The sequence below is a fragment of the Oncorhynchus masou genome, chromosome 15 (genome assembly GCF_036934945.1).
Source record: "Oncorhynchus masou masou isolate Uvic2021 chromosome 15, UVic_Omas_1.1, whole genome shotgun sequence".
Lineage (NCBI taxonomy): Eukaryota > Metazoa > Chordata > Actinopteri > Salmoniformes > Salmonidae > Oncorhynchus > Oncorhynchus masou.
Genome location: NC_088226.1, coordinates 13,652,891 through 13,676,855, shown reverse-complemented (window position 1 = coordinate 13,676,855; position 23,965 = coordinate 13,652,891). Strand labels below are relative to the sequence as shown.

The 23,965-nt window shown below is 40.7% G+C and overlaps 2 protein-coding genes and 1 pseudogene across 3 annotated transcripts; 2 read left to right on the top strand and 1 right to left on the bottom strand.

Moving 5' to 3' along the window:
- The first annotated feature begins 560 nt into the window (after positions 1-560).
- Positions 561-14,786, top strand: LOC135555679 (sorting nexin-8-like). The gene is made up of 13 exons (XM_064988336.1): positions 561-639; positions 4,337-4,464; positions 5,193-5,322; positions 8,262-8,452; positions 8,979-9,099; positions 10,252-10,388; positions 10,520-10,600; positions 10,697-10,857; positions 11,104-11,233; positions 11,330-11,398; positions 11,752-11,901; positions 12,418-12,567; positions 12,786-14,786. The coding sequence occupies exons 1-13, from the start codon at positions 618-620 to the stop codon at positions 12,873-12,875; spliced, it is 1,560 nt and encodes a 519-aa protein (XP_064844408.1). The 5' UTR covers positions 561-617; the 3' UTR covers positions 12,876-14,786.
- A 235-nt stretch (positions 14,787-15,021) lies between these two features.
- On the bottom strand, positions 15,022-17,436 carry nudt1 (nudix (nucleoside diphosphate linked moiety X)-type motif 1). Of its 2 annotated transcripts, XM_064988338.1 has the most exons (5): positions 17,349-17,430; positions 16,638-16,786; positions 16,204-16,360; positions 15,824-15,969; positions 15,022-15,624 (listed from the first exon to the last, which is right to left on the bottom strand). In XM_064988338.1, the coding sequence occupies exons 3-5, from the start codon at positions 16,353-16,355 to the stop codon at positions 15,452-15,454; spliced, it is 471 nt and encodes a 156-aa protein (XP_064844410.1). In that variant the 5' UTR covers positions 16,356-16,360; positions 16,638-16,786; positions 17,349-17,430; the 3' UTR covers positions 15,022-15,451. The 2 variants fall into 2 exon arrangements, with proteins under 2 accessions (XP_064844410.1, XP_064844411.1); XM_064988339.1 differs by lacking the exon at positions 16,638-16,786 and having other exon boundaries at positions 17,349-17,436.
- LOC135555680 (rRNA methyltransferase 2, mitochondrial-like) lies at positions 17,224-23,343 on the top strand (annotated as a pseudogene).
- The last annotated feature ends 622 nt before the right edge of the window (positions 23,344-23,965 follow it).

Here is a 23,965-nt window from a genome sequence, read left to right as displayed (position 1 = left end):
TAGGGGTGACCAGGGACTTTCTCTTGATAAGTGTGTGAATTTGACCTTTCTCCTGTACTGCTAAGCATTCAAATTGTAAGTAGTACTTTTGGATGCCAGGGAAAATGTATGGAGTAAAAAGTACAACATTTTCTTTAGGAACGTAGTGAAGTAAAAATAGTCAACAATATAAATAGTACAGTAAAGTACATATATCCCAAAAAGCTACTTAAGTAGTACTCTAAAGTATTTTTACTTAAGTACTTTACACCACTGTGGTTAGGCTATGTCATAATTGCTCAGTTTCCAAAATTGGACTGAGAATGGGAATGCAATTATATTCTAGGGCAGAGGCATATTTGAGGTGTTTCAAGCCTTTGTGGGGGAGGGCCCATATACAATAACACTTGTTCACCTATGCTCCTATGTTCTGGATTCCTAATATCCAGTTTGCAGTAATCCATATCTTGTCTAGTGCCTACAATAATGTTTGGACATATACAGTACTGCTGCATAAGGTCTGAAATCTGGCAAAAGTCCAAAGTTCACTACAACTTTAAGAAATAGGAAATTATTCGAGGTTTTTTCTTCAGGAAATCACATGGAGGTGCTGTCGTGCTCACATGACAATCTGAACTATGGCAGGCGAGCTCAATGAAGGTAATTTGCTAAATACATGTTATGTTCCACATCTTTATGTTGGATTTAAGAATATGTTTTCGACTTTTTGCAAACGTTCTACGTGGCGACAGGCGAAATAATGTTCTTTTTTCGGGGGGGGGGGGGTATGTTTGTTCATTGAATTCAGACTAAGAGAACGCGGTGTGAAGTGTTCAGAGCTAAATAGTGCAGCCTACGATTCGTGATGTAACTATAAAACCTGTCAATTTAAGATAAACAGTAACATAGTAGGTTTACTGCGAATTGTAAAATACAGGCTACTCATCTGAGCATTAGATTACAAGTTTAGCAAGGGTGTTTAGTTTATTAGGATCCCCATTCGCTACTGCACATGCAGCAACTACTCTTCCTGAGGTCCACGTAACATTTACAAATACATAAAAGTACAGAACAGTAATAGGCAAGAACATACAGGTGTAATTAAGGGTGATTTGACAGATAAACTCGTTTTTTTTATACAGTAGGGTAGGCTGCTGTACCGTTGCATTGGTCTGCTCATTGTCATGTTCTCACCTGGTTTGGATGTTACTGTCCCATAGGATTACAATCTAGATTATATTTCTATGACCTGTCCAACTCACGTATTCAACGTTCCATAGCATAGGACTAGCCTGGTCGTCTTCTATTTAGCTATTATATTCCACTACATGCCTCTCCTGTCATTTGCCTAAGAGACTTTAGGCACTCTTCATATGAACATTCTATCATTAAGATTTGATCCCGATTCGATAACCCTCACAGCTATCATCCAATCACAATATTTATGCAAATTAGACTAATAGAAAAACATTAATTTAATTCATACATTTAATTAGAAACATTCTAACATTAGGTATTCTGACTTAATACATGTCATTGTAAACATAACATTGGGTGTGGGGAGAGCAGAGGATTTCCGTCTTGCTTCTTGTTATTATTTTTACCAGCCTCTTGGCAAATGACAGAAGTGGAAAGTTAGTTGGTACCCAGACTACCATAGGAAAGTTGTCGATATTTTTTTTTTCATTATGAAAATGACATATAATGGAAATGAGGGATACAAAGTATATTGAAAGCAGGTGGTTCCTGAGTTAATTATGCAATTAACATCCTATCATGCTTAGGGTCATGTATAAAAATGCTGGGCAGGCCATTATTTTGGCTACCCATCCCACAGAGCATGATTGGCCACTGAATGGTTTGATGGGCATGAAAACGATGTAAACCATATGCCATGGTTGTCTCAGTCACCAGATCTCAACCCAATTGAACACTTATGGGAGATTCTGGAGTGGTGCCTTAGACATTGTTTTGTATTCAGGACATACAGTTTGTTTCTTTGCCACATTCTTTGCAGTTATACTTTAGTGCCTTATTGTAAATAGGATGCAAGTTTTTGAATATTTTTTTTCAGTACAGGCTTCCTTCTTTTAACTCTCATTTAGGTTAGTATTGTCGAGTAACTACATTGTTGTTGATCCATCCTCAGTTTTGTCCTATCACAGACATTAAACTCTGTAATTGTTTTAAAATCACCATTGGCCTCATTGTGAAATCCCTGAGCAGTTTCCTTCCTCCCTGGCAACTGAGTTAGGAAGGACACCTGTATCTTTGTATTGACTGGGTGTATTGACACACCATCGAAAGTGTATTTAATAACTTCACCATACTCAAAGGGATATTAAATGTCTGCTTTTTTTTACCCATCTACCAATAGGTGCCCTTCTTTGAGAAACATTGGGAAACCTCCCTGGTCTTTGTGGTGGAATCTGTGTTTGAAATTAAGTGCTCGACTGAGGGACCTTACAGAGTGTGTGAGGTACAGAGATGAGGTAGTCATTCAAAACTCATGTTAAACACTATAATTGCACACAGAGTAAATCCATGCAACTTATTAAGTAACTTGTTAAGCAAATCTTTACTCCTGAACCTATTTAGGCTTGCGTTAACAGGGGTTGAATGCTTATTCACTCAAGACATTTCAGCTTTTCATTTTTAACCAGTAAACATTTCTAAAAACAAAATTACAATTTGACGTTATGTGGTATTGTGTGTGTGTGGACCAGTGACACAAAATCTCTATTTAATACATTTTAAATTAAGGCTGTAACACAACAAAATGCACTGTAGATCCAAGTTGGCTAGACTTTAAATATAAAGATTATTCACTAGCAGGTGGGCTGGTGCTTGAGATTGTTTATGAGATCTGTGTTAAAGATGCACTATGCAGAAATCACTCAGGCATTTCCTCGGTTACTAAAATTGGAATAGTTTGCCTAATTTCAGTTTGTGACAAAACAAGCAAATATAGTGGAGAGCATCATTGTACCATCTAACCACTGTGAAAAATATTTTCCATAAGAAAAATATTGTATTTTCAGCTGTTTGAAGTTAAAAAAAACGCAAAAACGAAACTTAAGTACAGGAAGCATAGAAATGGCACAAATAAAATAGATCTACCGCTTCTTAGACTTGCTTTCCATGAATGACAGGTTTGCCCAAAAAATTACATTTTACACCTTTATTTTTCTATAATGCCCGTTACGAGAAGTTGGTCTTTATTAGTGGATGTGCATGGTTCTGGTAAAAAATTATAACACAAATTGCATTTTCGTAGTCTGATTTGAAAGCCAGATCAGTGATAGGTTAATCTATTTTGATAAAATAATAATTATTAGTGGATCCTATGTTGAAGGCTTATTTTTTAGCCTAGGTATAATTTTATAAGCCCAGAATTCAGCCCTACCTGCACCTTAGAGACTGCTGCCCTATGTACATAGTCATTAAACACTGGCCACTTTAATTATGTTTACATACTGTTTTACCCACTTCATATGTATATACTGTATTCTAGTCAAGGCTCATCTTCTATATCTACTGCTGTACACACCTTTTCTATTCATATACTGTCCATAGTTTCACACCATTATATAAATATCACCATTATATAAATATACACTGAGTATACCAAACATTAGGAACACCTTCTGGCCCATGTTGATGCTGACCCATGTTGACTCCAATGCTTCCCACAGTTGTGTCAAGTTGACTGGATGTCCTTTGGGTGGTGGACCATTCTTGATACACACGGAAACTGTTGAGCGTGAAAACCCCAGCAGCGTTGCAGTTCTTGACACAAACTGGTGTGCCTGACACCTACTACCATACCCTGTTCAAAGGCACTTAAATATTGTGTCTTGCTCATTCACCCTCTGAATGGTACACATACACAATCCATGTCTCAAGGCTTGAAAATCCTTCTTTAACCTGTCTCCTCTCCTTCATCTACACCGATTTGAAGTGGATTTAACAAGTGACATCAAAAAGGGATCATAGCTTTCACATGGATTCACCTGATCAGTCTGTAATGGATAGAGCAGGTGTTCTTAATGTTTTGTACAACATGTAAAATATCTATATATATGTAGTCGGACTCTGACATTGCTCATTCTGATATTTCTGTTGGAGTGTGTGTGTTTCTGTATCGTTAGGTTTTACTGCACTGTTGGAGCTATAAACAAGCATTTCGTTGCACCTGCGATAACATTTGCAAAATATGTGTACGTGACGAATACATTTGATTTTGTTTAGGTTAAATCGATCTTGCCATGATGTTTAACCACAAGTCATGTAATTAATAAAAATGTCTTCATCCACATAAATCCATGCCTAATGGTTTGTGCACCTCCTCTGTCAGGATCAGTGCCTCCATACTACAGGGAGGTGTATGAGGCCATTCGGAGTAAGATAGAGGAACGAGTGCAGGTGGAGGTCTTCCAGAGGTTGCTCAGCAGAACAGATCTTCCCAGTGCTGTGCAGGGCCAGGTGAACACAACGTTTTCTTTACTTGGCACATCTATGATCTAGAATGGCCGTCAAATGTGGAAAGGGAGTTCTGGCTGTTTGTGTTTTTTTTTTTTTTTTTTAGGCTCAAGTTTTTGTTGCTATGAAACAGAAGCACAGGCTGGTTTGTAATGTATTAGACCTATGGGTTTTCTATCCTCTTCCCTTCTTGGAACTCCAAGAAAAGTGAACAAGACATTCTGTAGAACAGGAAGTAGACACTAAACAGAAAAGAGTTGAAAAACATCTAGCGCTCTTTGATACAAACCATTCAACTCTATTCAAAGACCCTCTCAAGCCTATATTTGTTTTACCACTAAGTGCCAAGAGGGTAATTACAATACTAGTTCCAACACCAGTTATTAGAAAGGGCGGTTTCTGCTAACTATCTCCTTGCTGCCATTTAATTAGTGGTATTTGCTTCAGTAAAGCTTACTGAAAAGTGATGGTATTTGAGGGAAAGGCGTTTAAAAGTTGTGTAATTCAAGAGCACATGGGACATGAAAAATACAACGTGTTACACGTTATCCATGGAAACGCTTCATTGATGTATTTCAGCTGAGACCACATGGTTCAGTTTGACGTTTCTTACTGTATTATATCATTACTAAAGTGTGATTTGCATTTTTTCGTCAACCACTGCTGAATTTATATCTTGGATCGAGCAATGACCTGTTAAGAGAGTCCTGTAATGTCCTTGTCTTTTTCAGATTGCTGAGCATGTTGACTACACTGATGGATTCTTAAGCAAGTTGTCCCTATATAAAGCACTGGCGTTGATCGCGCTTGCTCAGCAAGGAAAGCAACCAAGCCCGAAACTCTTAGAGAACTGCATACAAGGTAAGCCTTTGAACTAGTTGTTTTCAAGGGAGGACATAGCAGTAAATGTATAGCTTAATGAATAGCTTGGCTGTTTAGTATCTAAGATCAAAAACCTTTGTGACCCCTATGAACAGCTTGTGTGAGAAAGTTCAGTTCACTATATATTTCTTGTGTGAAGTTGAATATGCATGTGACAAGCTAAAGTACACATTGAATTTGCACATAAATAAGCAAGTGTGCTGTGCTTAAAAGCTGGTCCTAGTTTTATCAGAGTGTGTTGTATTTGTTGGCCGGTTTCCTCTAACCTCTGGGCATTGCGTCCGGGAATACACCAGCTCCCTTCCCATGTCTCTGTAAAAGACCTTTCCCTGACATTTTGTATTCCTCTGGAACAACTCTGTGAAAATCATAATGAAAGTTACAGGAAGAACTCTTCCATCTCTCTTAAGTACACTTGTATTTCTTGATTGTATGAATCAATTTACTTTCACATTCTGCGGCTAGGTTTTTGAGTGTTACAGTGTACTTAAGTTGGAGAGGAGTCGTCGTCTTTTGTTTTTCAGAGGGAGCCATTACTCCGAACACAGCCCTGAGTTAGAGCTCTGTCCCAAAGCTCATATGATTATTTAGGGCCTTCTGTGTTATTTCAAGTGCTGCCAATATGGCAGCTGACCGCTTTCTGTGAAATTGATGTCACGTTTTCTCTGCTGAGCTATGGTAGAGCTGGTTTCTTGGTTGTTGTAGGAGGACTATTAACTTTGCTCATATCTCTGTGGAATGTCAAGGAGGGTTACATTCAGGATCACATGAATCACACCATCATAATTGTTTGAAAGACTTAAGAGACATTTGAGTTTAGGGAGAGTCATGTGTGCTTTCTAATGGTGTCAAGTCTAGTTTCCTCAATATTACGAAAGGTGTATGAAAGGTGTACCGCAGGCGTTGGGTATTGGGACCTGTGCTCTTTACTATGTATATATAGTGCCGTGAAAAATTATTTTTTACCCCTTTCTAATTTTCTTTACTTTTGCATATTTTTGATACTGAATGTTATCAGATCTTCAACCAAATCCTAATATTAGATAAAGGGAACCTGAGTGAACAAATAACACAACAATTACATACTTATTACATTTATTTCATAAATATAGTTATGCCACACCCAATGCCCCTGTGTGAAAAAGTAGTTGCCCCCTTACACTCAATAACTGGTTGTGCCACCTTTTAACTGCAATGACTCCCACCAAACACTTCGTGTAGTTGTGTATCAGTCTCACGTCACTGTGGAGGAATTTTGGACCACTCTTTCATGAAGAACTGTTGTAACTCAGCAACATTTGTGGGTTTTCAAGCATGAACTGCTTGTTTCAAGTCCTGCCACAACATCTCAATTAGGATGAGGTCTGGACTTTGACTAGGCCATTCCAAAACTTAAAATGTATTGCTTTTTAGCCATGTAGACTTAATTGTGTGTTTTGGATCATTGTCATGATGCATTACCCAGCTGTGCTTCAGCCTCAGCATGCAGACGGATGGCCTAACATTCTCCTGTAGAATGATCTGATACAGAGCAGAATTCAGGGTTCCTTCTATTAAGGGGTGTCGTACAGGTCCTGAGGCAGCAAAGCATCCTCAAACCATCACACCACCACCACAATACTTGACCATTGGTATGAGGTTCCTACTGTGGAATGCAGTTTTTGGTTTTCGTCAGGCATACTCAGGCATGTTGTCCAAAAAGTCACACTTTTGAATCAATCATAGACAATTCTTCCAAGACTCTTGATGATTATCCAGGTGTCTCCGGGGGCTTTTTGGCAAACTTGGATAACATATGCTGACAAATCAAACACTGCATTCCACAGTAAGAACCTCATGACAACGGTTAAGCATGGTGGTGGTAGTGTGATGGTTTGGGGATGCTTTTCTGCCTCAGGCGATGTGAGATGCTGATCAACAACAAAAGGAAGTATTTGGTTGCAGTCATTGCAGCTAAAGGTGGCACAAATAGTTATTGAGTGTAAGGGGCAATTCATTTTTTCACGTAGGGGAATTGGGTGTTACATAATTGTGTGATTTTAAAATAATAAAATAAGTATAATTTTTTATTTATTTGTAAACTCAGGTTCCCTTTATCTAATATTAGGTTTTGGTTGAAGATCTGATAACATTCAGTATCAAAAATATGCCACAAATTGAGAAAATCTGAAAGGGGGCAAAGACTTTTACCAGACTGCAGCAAGCCACTACTCTTAAACCGTTGGATGCTATCTACCGTAGTGCACTTCACTGACAGGTTTAATACTCATCACTGCATCATGTATCAGAAGGTTGGCTGGACCTCACGAAAATCCTGTAGATTACTTTATTACTCCTTGTTTACAAAGCTCTGCTCCACAAGATTCCAATATGCCTCACTTCCCTGTTGAAATATTTCAATATAAGATACCGATCCCGTTCCGAGGTTTTCTTAACTCTTGAGGTCCCGGTTGTCTCCACAAAGTTTGGTAAATTCGCCTTTAGTTTTAACGCACCACAGTTCTGGAATAATTTACAAACAATTTCCACCTGGATTCCCTGGTGCCGATAGGGCAGTTTAAAACTCTGTTGGTAAATGAGTTCACGCAAGTGTGTCCTCAGGCACCATTGCAAATGAGACACTGTTCTCAATTGGGCTCCCTTGATTAAATAAAAGTAGCCAAAAAAATGTGAGTGGGAGGGCAACTAAGGTGAAATGTCAAATGCACTCTGGAACATGCTTGCTTTTCCCACACAACTTGGATGTGTGTAGGAAAAAAAATTTAATATTCAAACCTGCACTACAGGAAATCATCAATTATGTCTATTAGTTCAATAGAGCTGGATGTGTACACTTTGTCTGTGAGCATAGATGTGCTGATTGCCTTCTAGAGAAATGAGTAGATGAGAGCATTGGTTACTCATGTTTGATTTGACAGAGTTCCCTAAGCCCCAACTTGGCGAGTTCAAGGACCTCCTGACTCTGAGGATGCAGCCAACTCAGGAGAGCCCCCTCACAGTGCCACAGACCCTGGGCAAGCTGCTTGCCAGGGAGACAGTCCAGGTGGAGCTAATTCCTGAAAAGAAGGGTCTGTTCCTCAAACATGTGGAGTACCAGATCACCAGCCAGGTGAAGGCTGCATTTAATTACATATGAGAGTAACATAAGTGGCCTTTGTTAGAAGAACAGTCAAGGAAGTTATTAATAGAAAAGGTCAAGCACAGACTTTACCATGTATTTAACCTTGTTACTTCAAATAGGTCACATTTGTGCATTACAAGCAACATATTTTTGTATTAGAATTTTGATCATAACTCCAAAAAGCCTGTAATTCCCTCTGGCTATGTTCCTGGCTCCTCAATTATTTCTGCATTTTTTTGCTTGGTGAAACGAATGGCTTTAATGCTTGTTGGTAAGGGTTCATCTAAGAATTAATGTATACATACAGTACATTGCATCATTTCCACTGGATGCCTAAGCTGAACAGAGCTGGTGTTGTTTCTGTGCAGTGAGCATTCCCAAACAGTGTGAACTAAAGCCAACCCATGACAAACACATCCACTGTCAATATATTTGTTGAATTCACAACCCAAAGCATTATGTTATTTTGCACATCTCTGTTATTCACAGATAATATTTGTTTGAACTTTTTCAGCATTTTAAGATCTCTGTTTACCGGCGGTACACTGATTTCGATGTCTTCCACGAGCTCTTGCTGCAGAGGTTTGCCTACAGAATGGTGCCTGCACTGCCACCTAAGAGAATGCTGAAAGGAGGTAAATAGAGGATGTCAGTCAGAACGTTTGATTATTAGGAGGAGAGTGAGGCTTTGATCTGTAAATAATAGTGTTCCACTCTGCATCAGAGCTGGGGGTCCCGCTGCTCCAAAGAAACTCCAATTCTATTAATCCAACTTCACCTGTGTTCCCACAGCAGACATGAACTCTGTCTTCATATTACCATTATTATATACCATTGTTATTACTTTATTCAGGGTTGGGCGGATAACTTGAAAAATGTAATCCATTACTGATTACAGTTACATGTTATCTTTATAAGGGTTACATGATAAGGGTTACAGAATTGTTATATATTTTTTGTTCAATAGATATTCATTTGTCTACATCTTTTTGGGCATTAATTTACATTTTGAGGCTAGTTTATTTGGGACTAATTCACCAGCTGAGGAAGTGGTTGGCTAGATCACTAACTCAAAATATAGCATATTATTGATGTAAATGTATATCTAACAGTACATTTAATCTATATGCTTATACACCCACCTTGAATGCCCGACGTGAGTGCCCTTTGTTGAATATTAAATACAATTCAGACCAGAAAGCTTAGACCCTTTTTATTTTAAACAGTATCAACATTGGTGGCATTCAATAGTGTTTTTCCCATGATGAGGCCTACATTTTGAAATATTGTGCAATCAGAAAGCATTTAATAAAGGAAAGAGAGTTTGAAACTGCACTGCTTCAAAGCAGCAAGCAGGAACTCTGTAGTCCAGATGATTTGCATTGACCAGTGAGCCAGGTGTAAATGTTTTGGAAGCCTTACCAATTCATTCAACCACATAAGAAGCCATCCACCCTTGATGGGTGATCAGCAGAATAATAGAATCTCTGAGAGCATGTGAGAAGTGCTGATGGTACGCTAAATGACAGCAATGACGACAAAAGTTTTATCAAGATGAAGTATATCAAATCAAATCAATAGATAGATGAAGTAATCCCGTCAAGCAATTAGCTGTTTTTAAGAATGTAAGTAATCCGATTATACTTTTTTTAAAGTAATCCAGGTTGATTAGTTACTTCAAGAGCCAACCCTGACTGTATTACATAAAACGGTATGATATCTTCTGTTTAACGGAAGCAGAACAACTGAATATGCTGGCTCTTTAACTGACCTCTGTCTGTCTACAGTCCTGACCTCCATGTCTGAGAGGGACTTTATAGAGGGAAGGCGGCGTGCTCTGGGCCGGTTCATCAACCTAGTGGCACGACACCCCTTCTTCTCTGAGGACGAACTGGTCAAGACCTTTCTCACCTTCAACGGCTCGGTAAGTCTCTGCTACTGGAAAGACCACCTTGGTTCATTTCTGCTAGTTGTCTATGCCAAGTTCACATTGGGCTTGCCATGGATAATGACCGTACTGCTCACACAACTTTACTCTCTCTCTCTTACTCTCAGGATGTTCAAGTGAAAATGCGTGATGCTTGCAAGAAAATGGGAGATGAATTCATGACTAATACAATGGCAACTCTGGCAAAGGTTTGTATTGTTTCTATTATGAAATAGTGCATCAAATGACTATTTGATATCCTACTGAGACGTACCAAGACTCACACTGCTGCATCTGTGCTGTAGGATTATCTCCCAGCTGATATCCAGGCCCAGTTTTCATCAAGCAGAGAACTGATCAGGAATATCCACAACAGCTTTCACAAGCTGCGGGACCGGGCAGAAAAGATGGCTGAGCGCTCCAAGGAAAACGCCACTGATTTGCTAATGTTTGGAAGGGAGCTCAGGTACAGAACTCATTTGATTAAGGGCATAAAGCTCTCTTTCTCTATCGCCCCTCTCTACGCAAGTGTTTTGGCCCAAGGAAATGTATTATGCTAGCTACCCCACCCATACAAAAGTTTTGGGGAAGAAAATGTTGGCAATTGTAAAGGATTTGTTTTCTTTTCCTTTTCTGGGTTTCACTTCAAATCGTTTTTGTCAGCCAAGACACCGTACTGGTCCAGCTTCTCTAGTTATGCTTTCTGTTGCAGTACACTGGGCTCCGACAGTTCACCCATTCCCTCTCTGGCTTCATCCCAAAGCACCTGGGGCATTCTCCGTCAGTCTCTGAAAGGCCTTTCCGTGGAGTTTGCTCTGCTAGCCGACAAAGGTGCTCAGCAGGTACAATCCAGCTCACTGTATACGTACCACCTGCTCTACAGTGCTATTGCCAAACTACCTGCGTGCAAAACATAATTCATTCATTGATATCTTAAGGGGAGGAGAGAAGAGGACGATGTTGTGGAAAAACTGAATCTATTCTTGGATTTGCTGCAATCATACAGAGTGAGTTTGAGAAATGTAAAAAATGCAGTTACTGAAGAACTATGAATCATGTTAATGCAATGTTAGCAGTATTATTACAAATGTACTACACAGGTATAACAGCAACTTAATTTAGAGTGTTAGCGAAGCATCTTTGACCCATGTGGCTCAGTTGGTAGAGCATGGTGCTTGCAACGCCAGGGTCGTGGGTTCGATTCCCACGGGGGACCAGTACGAAAAAGTATGTACTCATTACTTACTGTAAGCCGCGCTGGACAAGAGTGTCTGTTAAATGACTATAATGTCAAAAAAAAAATAGGGTAGTTATTTAGTAATTTCTTACCCAGTGTGTGTGTTGTTGTTGTATCCCATAGGATCTGTGTGAGCGGCATGAGAAGGGAGTATTGCACGAGCACCAGAGAGCGCTGCAGAAGTACGGTATGATGAAGAGGCAGATGATGAGTGCCACAGTGCAGCCCAAAGAGCAGGTGTCAGTGGAGCAACTGGAGTCTCGTATTGTGCAGGTTCTCTTTCTCATTCATTCTACCTCCTTCTCTATCTCTCACTCACTCACTCACTCTCCCAGTGTGCTTGAAAACGCTTTTCCTTCCTCGTTTACTCAGGGTTGTCACATGTCAAATCAACACTGTTGACATTATTTAATCTTCATTATCCTGACATCACAGGCCAACCCACCATCCCTCCTTCGGAGAGACTGTCCTCTCTGACATTGAGAGGAAGGAGGGAACAGCATTTTCCTATATGCCATCATTGGGGAGTTGATTGATACCCTGGTATAAGGATTGATGTCCTTGTATATCCTACCACATTTCTCATACTAAACCATTTTAGGACGATATTGCATTTGACATTTGGGCATTTCAGCCCTTAGAATGGATCTCATATGTCATGTTTTTCAACACTGACTTCTACAGACAAGGCCATGACAGCATAGTCTTATGATCAATGAGGCTGTTCCTCTTGATAACCATCATATGGTTGTGGTTTGTGAAGTAATGGTTTGTATCCTCCCCCAACAGCAGGAGAATGCCATTCAGACCATGGAACTACGGAACTACTTCTCCCTGTTCTGCCTTCACCAGGAGACTCAGCTCATCTTCACATACCTGCCCATCACCTCTCACATCCTGGGAGCCTTCGTCAACTCACAGGTCCAAGGTCACCAAGAGGTGAGACTCACCTGGAAATATACAGTGTCAGACATGGATTTCTAAGGATTGAGTTGAAGTAGTGGAACACACAGTTCATAGGTTGCTGTGTGTGTGTGTGTGTGTGTGGGTGTGTTGATTCTAATCTTTAATAGATACAATTATAAGATGATCGTCTTGGAATTTTGGTCAGAGGAGGCTTTCACTGTAACAGACTACTTTGTTTGTTCGATAACTAGATGGGTGCAGTGTGGAATGATCTCCAGCAGAAGCTTGGGTGTCTCTTCGGTGTCAATGAAATGCAATCCCCTCCTCTTACACCCAAGTAGACACCCATGTCCCCTTCTCTCTCAACGAGCGACGAATATGCTGCTTTGCAAGCCAAGAGACAGTCAAAGTCTCAGAAGGGACTGATGGTGAACTGTTTTCATAAAACCTTGAAAGACACTACAAACTGTGCCTTAAGTATCAATCAGTGGTGAGTAAATGTAGTTTACTCACTTTTTTCTTTGTGGGACAGTTTATCCATCTTTTGCGGAAAAATGCATTGAAGTTTCGGGAGCTTTACTTTTTTCTCTGCTACCCGGCGATCAGTTTATCCACTTTTTTTTTCTTTTTTTACCACTATATCACTGATTTCAATGAATGGATGTGGTCTGCACCTCGAGATATATTATACTGTACGTGCATCCTCACTAGGGATGTCAGAGGTTGATCAGTCAAAGGAGCTCATTGGGAAGTGGAAGAGTGCTTTGAAGAATGTGTACTGCTGCCTTGCTGTATGAGGAGAGGAAAATATTGATTTCATAATTGATATATAGGGAACATTTTGTTGAAAAGCTGGACCTTTCTGTGTTATTTTGTAGCTCACTGCCTTTACCATATGGGGGACTTCTTACCTACACTTCTTGGAGGATCATTCGCCTATGTTGAGGTATAATGTAGTGTCTTATTGCAGGCAGACAAATTTAAGAATGTAAGAATCCACTAATTAAGCTGATTGAAGATGTTGCCACACAGAGACGATAGGTTTCCTTGCCGCAGCCAGGTGGTGGCAATATTACCTTTTGTGTTTAAAATGACTAGCGTAATGACTAACGATTCTAATCAGGGCAAAGCCTCATTTCTGATAAAGACAGGCAAACCAATATATATTAAAGTAAATGTAGTAGCAGCATGCTATTCAGTGATTTGTTGGGAAGTACAACATAAGTATTAATCATCCTACTGACCACACTTGTGCAACTGGGCTTGCTAGCTTGTTGTGTTGATATTCATGCAAAGGACTTCAGATTCCTCGCTTCAATCGAATCTTAGTTGCAGTACTGTGAAAAGCTACTTCAGTTTCTACGCAAGAGCCGAGCAAGCTATCAAGAGGAAGTTTGATCAAATGGAAATAATTTATGATTTATGGCTGATATAACACTCCACCTGACCAATGGTGAACATACCAAAGAAACATGCTACAATGCCACACAGTCATTAGTGCAATTATGAAGTAATTATCCTGTAATATTTTATTTCCGGTAGAAATTAAATGTGCTCTGTGTTAATGCTTCTGACATGTTTGCAATGTTTCAGTTTGAATTGAGCTGCAATGGTGGTTCAGTGTTTACTTAATGTAGATTTGAAGAAAACTATATTTAATATTTTTCTGTGTATGTAATATTCAAGAATATTCTGATTTATCTTTTTCAATAATATACCCAATGATTTGTCCTCTTATTCAACAGTATACATTGATTCCATGTCTAAAGCACAAGATTATGTTGATAAAGTTTCTCATTATTTGATCTGATGAAGAATTCAGTTTTCCACTCACAATTTTGAAGGTTTTATGTAACCTGTTCTTGCAAAATTCACCCTCTTGCAGGATGTGCAAATTGCATGTGTTTTACATGTAATTAAAGTACATGAATGAGGCTGTGTAACAAAATGTTGTCTCCCAATTAGAACTGAGTTATATTAAAGAGCTCTGGGGCAATACGTTTTGTTATTCAATGCATTTTTGTCTTCTCTGTGGAACTGTTAATTGGTTCCTCACAAGTTCTTATTATTGTGTCAACATAAGATATTGTCATAACCTTGTTTTTTGGCAAGTCTTAAATAATAAGAGGAACAAATGCTTTATCTGATCTTTGAGAAAGAACATTGGAACTAGGTGAAGGATGTGGATACGGGACCATTAACTATTGTAATTATGTTGAATCTCACTTAAATAAAAAGTATCAAGATACCCACCCGTCTCATTATTATTTGGCTCCCGAGTGGTGCAAGGCACTGCATCTCAGTGCAAGAGGCGTCACTATAGTACCTGGTTCAAATCCAGGCAGTATCACATCCGGCCATGATTGGGAGTCCCATAGGGCGGTGCACAGTTGGCCCAGCGTCGTCCGGGTTTGGCCATCATTGTAAATAAGAATTTATTCTTAACTGACTTGCCTAGTTAAATAAAGGTTACATTTTAAACATTACCCTGATACTAAATTTTATTAAACAGGATGTTAAACAATAAAAATCATTGTTATTCCAGTTTACCATACCACCTGTTTGATAAAGTAACAAAAAAGAGATGCATTCTTTACTAAAGAGCACACTGCATTCGCACATACTTTAAAAATGTAATATAAACACAATAGTGGAAAGGGATACATATGTCAGCAACATTTAAACATCCAGTATTTCGTTTTGGCTCAGTGGGAATTATTATTACTGATTCACAGGCATATGGTCACTGGCAACAAAGTGTTTGTTAATTTACAAAGACCTGGGGATTTCTTGGCACTGAACAAGGGTAACTGGAATCAGTAGGAATTCTGTAGTATTTCTCCAGGGATGTTTTAGGTAGACAACATGTGGGAATGCTCTTTGATACAGTATAAATGAGTGAGGCCAGTAGTCTGTCTTAAAGCTTCTCTACCTCCTCCAACTTGTGATCGATGATCAGTTCATGACCCTGAAATTTGAAGTAGCCCAAGAACTTCTTCTTTTGAAGCATCAGTGGAAACCACAGAATATCGTCAACCCACATCTGACTGAAGGGTATCTTGTCCGAGTCGAACCACTGCGGCCGCATCTCTATAAGAGAAAAGGTATAAGTTAGTGAACTTCGTCAGACAACAGTCTAAGAAATGTCCATAAAAAGGCACGTAGTATAGGGTCAGCAGTTTCTTCCAGGAAAACTATGGGGTCTATGATTATAGCCTGTTGGGCTATGAGTTTATCCTGGTCTCCAAACCTGGCCCTACATAGAATGCATGAGATTGAGAATGAATACCATCCGACTCTGTTGGCTCCCCGTTGTAGTTGTCAGCTCGGAAAACATGCACATCAAGCAGCTCTGTTTCTCCGATGAATTCAAATTTGATATTTCCAATCTTATCAAGTGCATCCACTGTGAGGCCACATTCCTCCTGCAGTTCTCTGGGGGGAAAAAACAAAAACAAACCATTTGCAAGTAGAGAGAAAGTAGCCGGAAAGTGTGTAGGCTTCAGATAACAGGCAATCAGACCATGCCTACTGTAACATCACAATATGACATTTATGGGGGTATGTAGTATCAGATGCTGCCCAGTGCTGGAATATGTTAGCAAGTTGTTCTACCAAATAGTAGGAAAACCTTTCAAGGCATCTACCGAGGACTGCAACCAATCTCACCGCCTGGCAGCCTCTTCAATAGTCTCCCCAGGTTGGACTTTGCCACCAAACCCATTCCACTTCCCTGCTCCGAACCCTCTCTTCTTCATGCCCAGCAGCACCCGTCCAGGCTGCACCACCAGCACCAGGGTCAGCAGCTTGTTGCTCAACATTGTACCTGTTAATATACATCATCAGGGTGTAATAATCAGTAGACCACAATCCATGGATGACCTCGCTCTCTTGGTTGCATCGAAGCTACAGTATCTCTAGAAATGATACATGTCAGATTATTCAGCAGCATTCTGTAAAGTTATTTTCTGCCAAAACACTTTTGTAAGAGTTCTGGTACGCAAGAAGACATTACAACAGTGCACAGCAGCAAACTAAAGTAGCCTTTTATTGCATTCTTCAAGTAGACTAGAAGTAAGTAAAAATTCATGCAAGTAACTTGCCTTTATAGCAACTTTTAGGTTGACAATCTAGTCCTTTAAATGGTTTTCGTAGATTAAAGTTATCCAGGAAAAATAACGAATTTCTCCTATCCCGCGTTGACTGTGGCAATGCCTGCCATGTGATCGTATTCAATGTGTCGGGCACTGACCTGTAGCATTCAACATTGATAAAAACAATATAGGATAAAGTTGGTCGTTTTAGTTGAAGATCTGTGAAAATGTGTTACCCTCAAATATTGTCGACTGGAAACAAAAGTATAATGCCACATCATATCAAAACAATTCCATAACTGGTGATATCAGTTGCTGTAGTATTACGGTAACATCTTTAATTACGCATCCTCATATAATTTAACACGTTTGAAAACAAAATAATTGCCACCCGTTATAACTTCTCCAAAATAAATCGGTCTGCGCATCATTGACGTTCTCGGACACATGAATTAGCTGCATTCAATTTAGCTCGCGCGGCGCGCCGGGTTGGCGGATCACGCGTGATTCTAATGTCGCCCTGCAGGACTCCTGGGAGAGCTAAATCGCGGAGTCGGCTGTCTGACTAAATCGAGCGTGTCCAACAAACTCATGTGATCAGGAAGTGCAACTACAAAATCGAACGAAATGCTGTTTGCCAGCAGCATTAGCACATCGTTGCCATTACATTTAGCTAAATAATGTGGTACTCAGTGTTACAAAAAAAACATATCTACATACCTCTGTATATCTCCTAAAAGAGTCTGCTGATTAGCGCTGGATAGTTCGGCAGCTTAATGACTCCTTTGTGAAGGCTGCCCATGTGCACAACTACCGGTGTAGAAGCGCTTTCAAACTGCTAGAGATTGATGACAAATACACACTTTTAAAAACACGGTTTCAACGCAATAGATTGTGGTGCTGCACGGAGTGCTTGGAGCCAGATCGCTGTTCACAAGGTCAACTCAACTGCGGCTAGTGAGTACGTCTTGTATTTACCCAATTGACATACTGTTATAATTAACCTACCAGCCAGGCCAAATATATATCTTCCTGCGTCTGACATTCTTTTGACTACCATGTTTATTCGTATTTATTTATCTAACCGTTATTTTATCAGGGAGTCATACTGAGACCAAGGTCTCTTTTACAGATGAGCCCTGAATGACAAACTACAGAAAATACGCACAATAGAAATAAAATAAACACAAGCAGAAAGAACAACATGTTCCTAAAAAACAAACACATTCACCAGTAATACGGTCCTCAATCAGCTTTCTGAATGGACCTAGAGGCACCAGAACATCACATTTAAGAACATTTTGAAGATTGTTCCACAAATAAGGTGCAAGAAGGGTAAATCAGCTTTTAGTTAATTTCCAGAGTTAACCATCCCTGAGACCGGGTGAGCTAACTCATATGTCTAAAGTTTAGTCAAGACGTTAGGTACAGTGGGATTTTTGTAAACGGGCTTTATACATGAAAACATAGCAATGGGACATCAAAGAGGGACAACCAACTTTCTGGTAGAGAATGCAGTGATGAGTACTAAAATTTTCGCCCGTAATAAAGCATAGTACGCTATGATAAATTGTATCTAATGGCTTTAATGAAGTGGCAGCTGCGTTCATATAGATGATGTCGCCATAGTCTAGGACCGATAGGAATGTCAACTGAAGAATCTGCTTTCTACTATTTAGCGAGATGCAGGACCTATTTCTATAGAAGAAGCTTTTTACTAACTCATCAATATGCTTTTTAAAGACAGTTTTATCTATCCCTGTAAGCAGGGACACGATCAATATGAAAACCAAAGGACGCATGCTTAAATCATCAGTTATTTTTATGCGCTCTAGAGATCAACATGTACTTAGTTTTACCTGCATTCAGTAGGCTACTAATTTCAGGGCAATAAAGTTTTTATGCAATACAATGAAGGCAGACTGTTAGCTCAGATAGAGCCTCGTCACCCGTGGGGGCAATATGATACACAACAGTATCATCGGTGTACAAGTGCAGGTAAAATATTTTTTTTACAGTCGATATTGTTAATGTAAAAAGTACAAGACCCAGAATCGACCCCTGCGGAACACCTTTCGTAATATCCAGGAAACCTGCTTTAACACCATCAGTTGATACACATTAAGTTCTATGTGTCAAGTCATTTTTAAACCAGTTACATTCAGCCTGGTCTAGACCACTTGAGGAAAGCTTCTGAATTAGCAGTGAATTATCAACAGTATCAAAAGGTCCACGAAGAGGGCAGCTCAATGTTGCCTTTTATCCATAAAGTGAATCACATCATTTATAACTAGGGATGCAGCAGAGATAGTGATACGACCTGGTCTAAAACCCGACTGATGTACATTCAGAATACATGTCAAAGATAAGAAAGTTCTTAGCTGAGAATTAATCAAGGATTCTAATATTTTAGCGAGGCAAGAAAGTTTAGAAATAGGCTGGTAATTATTTAGGTCACAAGGGTCACCACCTTAGTGAAGAGGGAGTACATGGGCCTTCTTCCAAACCCTGGGGATAGTACCAGATATAATCGTCAGGTTAAACATATGGGTTAATGATTCAGCTATCAGGGGGGCAGAGAGCTGCAGCAGAAAATGGATCAAGCATATCAGCCCAATCTTCAGGCATCTAGCACATCACAGATAGTAATTTTTTTACATGAAAACAAAGATTCACCAGGGGTGCTTTTGTAAAATTCACTCTGGATTGTCAGAGAGAGCTCAGTGTGCTCTGGGCGTTCATAAATTCAGAGCATTTTCAGATTGTCCGTTTGTAAATTCAGAGCGTTTCGCTCTCGGAGCATTCAGAGTGCACACCGGACGCTCTGGCTGAGGAGTAGGGTTGATCTGAGCGTTCTGACCTCACAACGGCAGTCAAGCACCCAAGCTCACTGGCTAAAGTTAGCAAGCAGGCTAGCTATTTCCAGGCATAAATGAGAGAACACCTCACTCTGACCATTTTTCTCACCCTAGCAGAGCTGGTTAGGCTGTTTTTAAGGTATTCAGAGAGTTGGAAACTGTAACTGTCCTGCTGGCATCAATTTTAAATACAACTTTTTGCTGAGGTTTACTGACACCGGCCATATTTAACGGGTGTTGAGCATTCCAAAATTCATCAGTTATTCTGCGCTCTGGCACACTCAGACGAGAGTGCTCTAAAATCAGAGTAGATCCAACTCGGGGTCAGGAATACAGGATATGGTGGCTAAATCAGAGTAGAACATGCCATTTAAAAAACCCTTGAGGAGAAAATGTTTTCAAATGTCTCTTCTTAATTAAACAAGGATTAGTATTTTGCTGTTTTGTATCTCTAATACATACTTTGGGACAATGATCACCAAGATATACGCAAATACTAAAATATATATTTTTCGGTGTTATTCGTAAGAATTAAATTCATCAATGAGGAGTTAACAAGAGTTTTCACATTTATTTGTGTGAGTTTTGAGATCAGTTGAGTCAGATTCAAATCAATGTATATGCTCTTAAATTGTAGATGCAGATTAAAATCCCCTAAAATGACCAACTCCGAGGACAAAAAAAGGTGTTAAACACTCAGATATAGAACCAATAGCATCTGCCATGGCAGCTTGGGGGTGTAAATCCCAGCAACAAATAAGTGTGTATTCTGGTTTATGTGCACTTCTACAACCAGGAGCTAACATTTATGGGGAATATAAATATTTAAAGATTGGGACACCATTAAAATAGATTTGACATATATGGGCACTCCTCCCCCTTTCTGTAATCTGTCACATCTAAATAAATTATAATAATTTACTTCAATGTCTTTATCAGATACAGAACCATTTAACCATGTTTCCTAGAGAACCAGAATGTCAGGACACGAGTCCTGCACCCAAATGTTAATTGTGTCCATTTTTTAAAACCATACTTTGCACATTTAGGCGCATTAGACAAGACCCCTACGGGATTTAAAGTCAGAGGGCGTATTCAGCTCAGTCCCATAAGAGATAACAGGCATAGGGTCATCTGCAGCTATTTGTTGAGTGAGCTGAGACTTTGCCAAGGTCTCTGGCCCACCCACGTGAGAGCAGAGTAGACAGCATTTGACAGACCACTCTCAAGTCGCTGGATACAGTGGCTGGGGCGGGAACTGGGAGAGCAGTGTTGGCAGAGCTCAGTCCACCCTGATGAAGCTCCCGCCAAAGGAGGCGGCTGCCAATGCTCTATTCTGGGTGTGCACAGGAGGCCTTGCTGTGGCTCCTGTTGCAGGGCTGGAGCTGCTATGGGGGGCAGGAGTGTCCCAGGCCTGTCCCGGGGATGGGAGTAGGGAGTGTAACCAAAACTAGCCTGGGAGGGAGGTTGTGGTGGAATTGAGGAGGGTGGTATGGAGGACAGTGTGGCTGATTATGTGAATGATACATGGTGTGGACTGCATCATGTGGTGCACTACCCTCAACAGTGTTTTGCTAGACCCTAGGGTAGTGGTCGGTGCAGTGTAGAGCTGGGCTGAGTTGAGGTGGGCCAGGTCTGGTTGAGCTGTGCTGTGATGGGTCTGGTTGAGCTGTGCTGAGGCAGGCCTGATCTGGTACCATGGGAGGGAGACTGTAAGGGGAATTGAAGAGGGTGGTGTGGAGGGCAGTGTGGCCGGTGATGCTCCAAACTCTGCATGGGGCCTCTTTGACTGCGTACGGCTTGGGCATAGCTCAGTGCATCTGTATTCAGTTCCTTGGGAGAGATGTGGTAGAGGGTGGTGTGGGGGGGGGGCAGTGTTGCTGGCTGTTCTCCAATCTCAGTGAGGCGCCACCAGATGCAGGCCTAAAGGAGCGTCTGATTTGTCTCAGGTAGTTGGTGCCTGTTCTGTTGCTCATGTGAGGTGGACTGGCCACCCAGAGCAACATCATTTAACATCCTGGCAAATGTGGGGACTGTCTCTTTGTGAATTGTCATAAAGACAGTCCAGGCTGAGGGTGGGATGGTGGGTCAGGTGTATGTTGGGCCTTAGCACACAGTCCCGAGAGAGGCTGGCATTTACGTTCTGGATGGTGGCAGGGTGGAAATCTCTCCTCTGGACCAGGGTAGATATTACTATGTTCGCGAAGGGGAAGATGGTGGAGGCCCTTTATATCACTCCCCTTAGTGATGTGGCCACTCGCTCCTATTGGACACAAGTCATTGGTCCCTGTGTGAATGATGATATGGCTGGTGGAGACAAGCTGGGCCACAGTCAACATCTCCAAAGCTCCCTCTGTTGTGGGGCACCATAACTTTGACACATTTTTATTTGGGAAAAGTTTATTCTCTAATAAAAACTTTCCATTTGAGTCCATCATTAATATAATGTCTGGTTTTTCGTCCGGCCTATGAAGGATGGCAGGAGTGATTGGAGACTTACAGGCTGTGAGTTGGGGATGGAGTGGTCAGTTGGGTCCGTGCATTGGTTGGTTGGTTGGTGTGTTCTTATTTAGCTGTTGTCCTCGTTTTTGTGGGACTCTTTGTAGAGTGGATGGTTACGGCTGAGAAATTCCTGCCTTAGCAGCTCATGTAGCTCCTTCTGCAGGTCGTGTATGTGGCCAGTGTTGACTGTGCTGGACAGTTCCTCTCCAAGTCTACACACTTCTGTCCTGAAAGCCTGGTTTTCCTCCTCAACATTATTCAATGCATACTGCGGCTCCCTAACCTCATCCCTATGCTGAAGCACCAGGCTGATCTCCTCCTCTAGAAAATGCTGTGGTACAGCAGGTGTCACGTGTGAGAGAGGCATGCTCAGGGCTGTGTCTGCTGCAGGTGAGGGAGGAAGAGCGACACTGGGGACTACATTATAGGGCACAGAGGGAGTGGAGGCTGCTGTAGGTAGTGACAGTGGAGAGGTTTTAAGTTCAGCAACAAGACGTTTTATTTGGTCGAAGTAGTGGACAAATTGATCCAAACTGGCCCCCGAACCTTGAACCTTCTCAATGCTGTTCTAATAAATATAAATGTTACTCTTGGGGGTGGAATCAATGTACAGTTGCCTCATTGTTCTGTTTTTTGACATTTTAAGTTCATTGTTGGTCTTGTGGAGAGCTCTGTGCCAAGCATAAGGATCATCTGTAGAACATCAGTGTGCCATCAGTGAAATGTATTGTCAAGGCTTGACAGTGTTATCCAGTGTTCTTTTAGCACAAGAAGCTGTGAAAATGAGTTATGACCGCAGTTCTACACTTCATGACCTCTTGCATGTTTTGTTACTTCCAGATGGAGAATTCCCCCGTTGCACTGTGGTTGGAATTGACCTTCTGCATATATCACCTCTAGATGGAGCTCACTTCCTGTCCAATCATGACATCACCGACCCAGTCACACATGCCAAGCTGCTTGAACTTCTCCCTGGTGCCCAGACTCTTGTCATCATGAGTGATACGGCACCCAATGCCAGTGGTTTCAAGGAGATGGACCATGAAAAACTCATCACAATGTCATTGTCATTGATTGACTTGGCTGAGAAGGTGTTGCAGACTGGTGGCTCTCTGATTTGTAAGTATTGGGACGGGGCATTGGCGCACCAGCTTCAGCAGAAGCTTTCAGCTGTGTTCCGTGACGTCAGGGCAGTCAAACCAAAAGCCAGCCGAAAGGAGTCGTCCGAGTTGTTTTTCCTTGCCCGGTCGTACAGAGAAAATTAAATAGTCTGACTGTATATTTTCATGCGTGTCGTAAGCTTTGTTCACCTGCAATAAAAGGCTTTAGGTGCTCATGCACTTGAGTAGACCCTCTATTTCTCCTTCCTGAATGTACTTTTTGCAAAAAATCTATAGTGTTCTATGATATCTTTACCCAACTCATTAAAATCGATGGATATTCTACAATGATTTACATTATTCAACATCTACAATTCTGGAAACCTTCCCTATAATATTTTAAACATACTTTGTAAGTCCATACCACATCTGTAAAATCCAACAAGAAATGTGGATCAAGCATGCATTATTCCTTTCTCTATTGAGCTGAAATATTTAGCCTACCAGAAGATGGCGCCCTTGAGGTATCAATAAACTGTGCATTTGCAGGCCAATAATTTCTCGTATGGGCTGTTTTCATCTTTACCGAGAGACAAGGTGATATCAACAGCTACGGGCCAGAATGTATTGTATGTATCAAGCCCTTGTCATCGTGTTCCTCAAGTAAATTTCTGTGCACATCAGAACTATTTTCTTTTTCCTTTGTCAGGCATGTTTGAAGTATTACAAAGTACATTTGGTATTTGTTTGATAATACATATTCCAGTTTGCCATTTGTAATGCTTATAATCTGTTTTGCCAGCCATGTAGTAACATGTAATCATTCTCTCATTTAGGGCTTATAAAGGGAAAACAGGCTGGATGAAAGAGCCATGGA

Excerpts from the sequence above, each read along its gene's own strand:
- nudt1 (XM_064988339.1), bottom strand. The coding sequence starts at position 16,355 with ATGTTGAGCAACAAGCTGCTGACCCTGGTGCTGGTGGTGCAGCCTGGA. Across the intron at positions 15,970-16,203 it reads ATTGAAGAGGCTGCCAGGCG|AGAACTGCAGGAGGAATGTG; the intron begins GTGAGATTGGTT and ends TTTTCCCCCCAG. Across the intron at positions 15,625-15,823 it reads GGAGCCAACAGAGTCGGATG|AGATGCGGCCGCAGTGGTTC; the intron begins GTATTCATTCTC and ends TTTCTCTTATAG.
- LOC135555679 (XM_064988336.1), top strand. The coding sequence starts at position 618 with ATGGCAGGCGAGCTCAATGAAG. Across the intron at positions 5,323-8,261 it reads CTTAGAGAACTGCATACAAG|AGTTCCCTAAGCCCCAACTT; the intron begins GTAAGCCTTTGA and ends TTGATTTGACAG. Across the intron at positions 12,568-12,785 it reads AGGTCCAAGGTCACCAAGAG|ATGGGTGCAGTGTGGAATGA; the intron begins GTGAGACTCACC and ends TTCGATAACTAG.